General features: G+C 68.1%; 1 protein-coding gene across 2 annotated transcripts; it reads right to left on the bottom strand.

The window, feature by feature from the left end:
* Nucleotides 1-410: 410 nt before the first annotated feature.
* On the bottom strand, nt 411-6,073 carry CPT1B (carnitine palmitoyltransferase 1B; the record flags this gene model as incomplete). 2 transcript variants are annotated; one of them, XM_084254539.1, is made up of 18 exons in its annotated part: nt 411-494; nt 607-699; nt 1,177-1,290; nt 1,690-1,842; nt 1,919-2,053; nt 2,118-2,282; nt 2,393-2,509; nt 2,584-2,689; nt 2,835-3,020; nt 3,221-3,416; nt 3,665-3,749; nt 3,818-3,925; nt 4,376-4,453; nt 4,522-4,659; nt 4,799-4,900; nt 5,082-5,259; nt 5,528-5,667; nt 5,933-6,073. In XM_084254539.1, the coding sequence occupies 18 exons, from the start codon at nt 6,071-6,073 to the stop codon at nt 411-413; spliced, it is 2,319 nt and encodes a 772-aa protein (XP_084110665.1). The 2 variants fall into 2 exon arrangements, with proteins under 2 accessions (XP_084110665.1, XP_084110666.1); XM_084254540.1 differs by lacking the exon at nt 4,799-4,900.
* Between the last annotated feature and the right edge of the window lie 398 nt (nt 6,074-6,471).

The following is a 6,471-nucleotide window of genomic DNA, read 5'->3' as shown; positions in this document are numbered from 1 at the left end:
GGAGGGCCTGAAGCAGGAGTTGATCCCGAGCGCACGTGTGGGTGAGGACGGGCCACGGAGTCATGCGCCTCGCAGCAGAGTACACGTCTGCCCGTCCAGCCCTGCCCGTGCCACCCACTGGCTGCTGGGGCAGGGGAGGCTTTCTAGTTCCCAAATAATACAGGTTCTTTAGGGCTAAGAAAGAGTTCCACAGTCTTATTTTTAATTGTGTCCAGCAAGGAAAAAAAAATCAAAATCCCCTCCCTGCTCCAACCCCCTCCACCTCCTGGGCCCTCGGCGAGCAGAACCGACCCAGGAGCCTGCACCAGAGCTGTCCTCAGGCCGAGCCTGTGCGCGCCACCATGTGTGCAGGTGGCCCCGGGCCTGCCGCCTCGTCTGGGGATGAGAGGGCAGCTGGCACCGCCCAGCCCTCAGCTGACAGCCTTGGGAATTTGGAACAGACTGGCGATGTCCAGCAGGGCCTGGCGGATGTGGTTCCCAAAGCGCTGGGCGTTCTGTGGGGCCAAGAGCTCAGACTGCCTGCAGGCGCCCCTGCCCCTCTGGTCCCCAAGCCAGGGCTTGCCCAGCCAGGCAGGGGCCTCAGGCTGATGGGGAGGAGAAACTCACCGTCTCTGAGCTTGAGAACTTGCTGGAGACGTGGAAGAACATGGTGTTCTCGCCAGCGATCATGTAGGAAACCCCGTAACCGTCGTCTGCTACCTGAAGGTGGCGGGGGGGGGGGGGGCAGGCTGGTCTGGAGGCCCCACATTACCCTGGCTCTGCCCACGAGTTTCAAAGGACGAGGTCCCACCCCAGATACCCCGGTTCCCCGCGGCCAGGACTCTCAGGTGGAGGCCAGCATTCCCTGCAGTCTGGCCCCCAGGATGGTGACCCGGGCCCCAGGTAACTCCTTCCTTTGGGAGGCTCTCGTGCTCCTGCAGGGCAGCACGGTGCTTTCGCAGGGGGCCTGGGCTGTCCAGCAGACACCCTCTGGGGTCCCGGGCACGGTCAGGTGCCACCCGGGCTGCTGAGAGGGGAGAGTTGGGGCCCGTGTGCCAGGCATCAGCTGCCCATCTGGGTCCTCACGGCAGGCCCAGGGCAGTGCCCTGGCTCTGGCGCGGCCTCTGGGTGGCAATGCACATGCCACCGGGACCCCTGAGCCTGGTCTTCCCACCGACCCCCTTCAAAGGCACTTACAGGGCCAAAGCCTCCTCCGGCGCCCAGGTGATTGGGGTGCTGCTCCGGGTCAAACATGCCAATCTGGAACTGGGCAGTCTGGCTGGTGGAGAGGCGCCAGGGCTCGGCATGTACCTGCGGCAGCCGGTCAGGCGCCTTGGACCCGTGTGCTGGCGCAGGGGCCCATGCCTGCTCCACCACGGTCCTGACCCAGGAGCCCCGCCCCGTCCTCTCCCATGGAGCCTGGGCATCAGCTCACGTGCAGGCCTGTCTCTCTGGCCTCACCACTCCTACTGCCCCTGACTCCTGACCCCCAGCCGCCTGCTGCCCCCCAGCCCTGCACCCTCCCTTAGCACCCGCCCCCGCCTGCCCTAGGCCCCCAGCTCATGGGGTCCTCACATGAGGTGACTCGTCCATCTGACCCTGCCCCAGCATACCAGCCCCAGGAGGGCGCACTGCCCGGGGCCAGGACCGGTGGGGTTGAAGGGCAGGAGAGCCGGCCAGGCCGCGAGCCTGCCTGCCCACAACACTGACCTCATCCAGGAAAGGGGAGTCGACCCCCAGATACTTGGCAACCAGGTAGAGGCAGAAGAGGTGCCGGTCCACCCCGGCCCCGGTCATGGCCAGGCGATACATGTTCTGGTGCTTGTCTGAGGCCTTCCTGAACAGGTCTTGGAGGTCTGCTCTCTGTGGGCAGAGGTGGAGATGAGGAGGGTGGCGGGCTGTGGGGCTTGTGGGGGCGGGCAGCAGGCGCGGGGCTTACCATGTGGGGGCCCTTGGCCATGGCCTGGACGAAGGCTGTGGCCTCGCTGGTGCAGGAGCGCACGGTCTCCGTCCGGCCCTCCCGGAACAGCCGCGTCATCGAGGCCTCATAGGTCAGGCAGAAGGTGCCCCTGTCCTGGGGAGCACAGGGAGTGAGCGTGGCAGCGCGCCCGCGCCCGCCGCCACCCGCCGCTGCCTACCCGGAAGTACGCCAGCTGCAGCGCCAGCTGCACGAAGGCGTCGGGGCTGGTGCGGAACTTCTTGATGAGGCCCTTGCCAAAAGGCAGGAACTGGAAGCAGTAGAGCTCCACGTCATCCGCCAGCGCCCTGGCCTCCAGATAGGCGCGCTCGATGGCCGCCTGGCACTGTGGGGAGGGTGCTGTCAGCAAGTGGCTGCTCTGTGGGAGGGCTCCAGGGGCCCTGCATCCCCAGAGCGGGCTAGGTGTGGGGGGCGGGTAGGGCCTGTGTCCCCCACCTGCTCAGGGAGGTCCCACTGCAGCCGCTGAGGTGGCACCAGCGAGGGCCTGGGCGTGCCCAGGCAGTGGCCGGTCTCAGTGTAGCCCAGGTGAAAGGCGTCTGTGGCCAGGACAAACTGCAGGGAGGAGGTCAGCTGAGAGGCTGCCCTCGCCCCCAAGTCCGCCCCGCAGGGCCTCCCGGGCCTGATACCTCCCAGAGGTGTCCCATGATCGGGGCATCCGCCCAGGCGTGCTCTGTGTTGAGACCCAGCTGGCCATTCTTGAAGGCGACGAGGGTGAAGGACTTGTCAAACCACCTACAAAAGGCAGAGCAATGTGGGGGGGCCGCGGGGCCAGGGCTAGGCCAGGGAGGGTGGGGGCTGTGGGGCCGCGGGGGCAGGAGCAGGGGAGGGCCGGGGCTGTGGGGCCGCAGGGCAGGGCGGCGACCGGACAGGGCCGCACCTGTTGCAGCAGTTTCCGTGCAGCAGGGCCTTGCCATAGAGGCTGAGGCTGGCCTCGTTCTCAGGGTCATAGCCGTGGGACTCCTCATCCAAAGCCACAAAGAAAGCGGCCCGCTCGATGGCCTCCAGAGCGGCCTTGTTCCTGCCGGAGCTGAGGAAGGCCTGGCGCACCTGGGCCCACTCTGTCCTGGGGACAGGCGGAGGGGGGAGGGGGGTGACAGCCCTAGTCGGTGGCGGGCAGGGGACTGTCGTGGAGGGTGCTGCCGCCCCAACCCCCACCCCGTGAGAGCAGGGCAGAGCCGGCTGTGCCCCACTTCTGCAGCACCCCCATCTGCAGCCTGGCTGGCCAGAGGCACGGGTGCCGGCCACACCCCTCCCGGCCGGCACCTTCCCGCGGCGGTCAGGGCTGCCAGCCTCTCCTCCCCTGGCTGGGGTGCGGAGTGGTCATCCAGGATCCTCTGGAACTGCATCTCCAGGTCCCGAGGCTTGAGCAGGTGCGAGCCCTCGTACAGCCACACTTTGAAGAAGCGGCCCTTGTGGTAGACGGCAATGTGCCTGCTGTCCGACAGGTGCTGCAGCACATCTGTGACAAAGCCGTGCCCTGAGCATCCCCAGTGCGGGCCCTTCAGGGCGCAGGACACGAGCTCTGGGGTTTGTGCACGGTCAGCAGTGGGCGGGGCCGCTGGCCAGACTGGATGCCTCCCCCAGGGAGCTACTGGAGGGGTGCGGCCTTGAGCCTGAGGGCCCGGGCAGGGCCAGTCCAGGCTGCTCCCACCGCCTGTGACCCCAGGACCTGGGACAGGCAGGAGGGCGCCTGCCGTGGGCCGGTACCTGTCTCCTTGCCCGGGATCCGGGTGGTGTTGAACATCCTCTCCATCTGGAAGGAGCACATGGGCACGATGCCCATGGCCATCACCTGGGGAGGCGGGCGAGGTCAGACAAGGCCTCCCCTCCCAGGCACGCCCCAGCCCTCCCACAACTCACAGGCTTGATCTCTTCGCGATCCAGCTTCCGGCGGTACTGGATCATGGCATGGACAACGTTGCCCAGGCGGGCGGCCTGCACCTCCGTGTTCTTGACAAGCACAAAGTCCTGGGAGCAGCACAGCCCAGGTGGCAGCCTGGCCTGGACACGGCCCGGCCCTTGTCCCACCAGGCACCTGCCAGCCCACCCCACCCAACCACAGCTGCACTGCCAGCTCTGCAACTGATGGGTGGGGTAGGGTGAGCCTACTCCTGTTAGAGTTTCGGGGGGGAGAGCGCTCCCAGCCGCCGCAGCGGCGAGGACACAGGCGGGGCTGGCCAGGAGAGACGCTCTCGGGAGGTTCCTGACAGCGAAGTCAGGACAGGCCCTGGCAGGGATGTGACCTGGGGCTGGGAGGGTGGTGGGCCTGGGGCAGCGTGAGGGCCTGGGGCGGCTCCTGGGTCTCTGGACCCCTAAGCTGCTTCCTGACCGTTCTTCTGGGGGTGCTGTCTTTCCTTGCCCTCAGGCCTCCCTGGAGAACCCTGGCTGCCTGTGGAAACTGCTACCAGAGGCCCTCACCATGGCGTAGTAGTTGCTGTTCACCATGAGGGGGCTCCTGGCGCGGAGGTAGATGTACTCTTCCCACCAGTCGCTCACCTGCGGGCGGGTGGGATGTCAACAGGGCAGGCGGGTGGGGGACAAGGGTGCCAGGAGGAGGGACTCACGTAGTTCGTTGCCCACCACGACTTGAACACCAGGTACTTCTGCAGCCTGGGGGCCGTCTTGTCCTGGAACTCCTTGGCCAGTGTCTCCACGTGGTAGTAGCCCTCTTCGTCCAACAAGGGGCGCACAGACTCCAGGTACTGCGTGGCCAGGCTGTGGTCAGCGCCTCCCGACCCCGGCCTCAGGCCCACTGTCTCCAGCCCACTCTGCAGGGAGCGGTCCCTGTGCTGGGACACTTCCAGCTAACCCTGCCCGCCGGACGCCGGCCCCAGGCCTCACCCGCTGGATGGTGGCTGGCACGGTGGGCACAGGGAGCTTAGGCAGGGAGGTCTGGAAGCTGTAGAGCATGGGCCGCCGGCTGGACAGGAGGCGCACGCAGATCTGGGGCACAAAGCAGGGTGTTGGGTGGAACGGGGAGCAAGGGGGACGAGCAAGCCCTTGAAAGGCTGGCTGGGACCAGGACAGGCCCGCACGCCCGCTGCTGTGCCCACAGCCTCCCCCGCCAGCTGCAAGGCCTCTGGGCTCAGCCTGGGACCTGGTCCCTCCACCCGCCTCTGCTCACAGCCCAGGCTTTGGTGAGGCGGCTGGTCCGGCGGTGCATCTCGAACATCCAGCCGTGGTAGGAGAGGAGCAGCCTCAGCGCTTGGCGGAAGAAGACGATGCCCACGATCCAGGCCCCGGTGGAGAAGACGACCATGCTGAGCAGCGCCCGGGTCTGCGGGGTCTGGTAGGGGCTTCTGCTGCTGGAGAGGGAGGGGTGCTGCGGAGGGACTGCTGGAGGCCAGCTTGGGGAGTCCCGCCCTGTCCTGACAGCCATGCACCATCTCAGGGAGCTGCCCGAGAAGAGGGCCTGCCAGGGCACTGAATCTGAGCCCTCACATACAGACTGCAGGTGTGCAACCGGGACTGCAGAGACCATGAGGGGCCTGTGTGGGGCACCCCAACCTCCCTGGCTCAGGAACCCAGCCCTGCCCCCACATCTGTGCCCTTCCAGGCCCCACTTCTCACCCCTCAGGGAGGTATCTCTGGATATAACAGACCAGCCCCATGGAGATGTCCACCTTGCAGTAGGAGGAACCCACTGTTGCCATGACGATGACCAGCCAGCTGGTGGGGCTGCCGGGGTACACACCCCTGAGGATGCCATTCTGTGGGGCACAAACAGGCACCCTCATGGAGCAAGAGGACAGGCCGGGGAGAGCGGGCAGGTGGGAGGCCCTGCCCTTGGCTGGGAACTCCCCCCACTCACTGGCTGGGCTCTTCCTCCTCTCCAGGGCTGGTCATCCCCTCCTCCCGCCGCCCTGCACCCCACCCGACCCCCCAGAGCTTGTCCCCCAAAGGCGCTGGTCAAGGCGGGTGGAGGACCTGGACGTGAGCAACAGCCAGCCAGGCGGGAGAACCACCTCTGCCCACCTTGATTCGAATCAGGCGTTTCTTCCAGGAGTTGACCCCGGACAGGTAGACTTGTTTCAGGGCCGCCCGACTGAGCCGGAAGTCGACCCCTTCTGGGGTCACTGTGAACTGGAAGGCCACGGCCTGGTGCGCTTCCGCCATCCTGGGGGTTGGCCGACACCTGGGGGGGCGGGGCTCAGACCAACCGAGGCCCCGCCCCCGCCCCTCGAGGAGCCCTGGCGCGCCCGCGCCCCTCCCCGCCCCGTCTCGAGCCCGGCCCCGCCCCCTCGCCCCGCCCCGCCCGCCCCCCGCGGCTGACGGCCGCCCGGCCCCGCCCCGCCCCGCCCACCCGCGGCTGACGGCCGCCCGGCCCCGCCCACCCCGCGGCTGATGGCCGCCCGGCCCCGCCCACCCGCGGCTGACGGCCGCCCGGCCCCGCCCACCCCGCGGCTGATGGCCGCCCGGCCCCGCCCCGCCCCGCCCCCCCGCGGCGGATGGCCGCCCGGCCCCGCCCACTCCCCGCCCCGCCCGCCCCGCGGCTGACCGATGGCTCCCAGACC

The sequence above is a fragment of the Talpa europaea genome (assembly GCF_964194135.1).
Source record: "Talpa europaea genome assembly, chromosome: 15".
Taxonomy (NCBI): Eukaryota; Metazoa; Chordata; class Mammalia; order Eulipotyphla; family Talpidae; genus Talpa; species Talpa europaea.
Note: the sequence above shows the minus strand (reverse complement) of the source record. Positions and strands in the feature narration are given on the sequence as shown.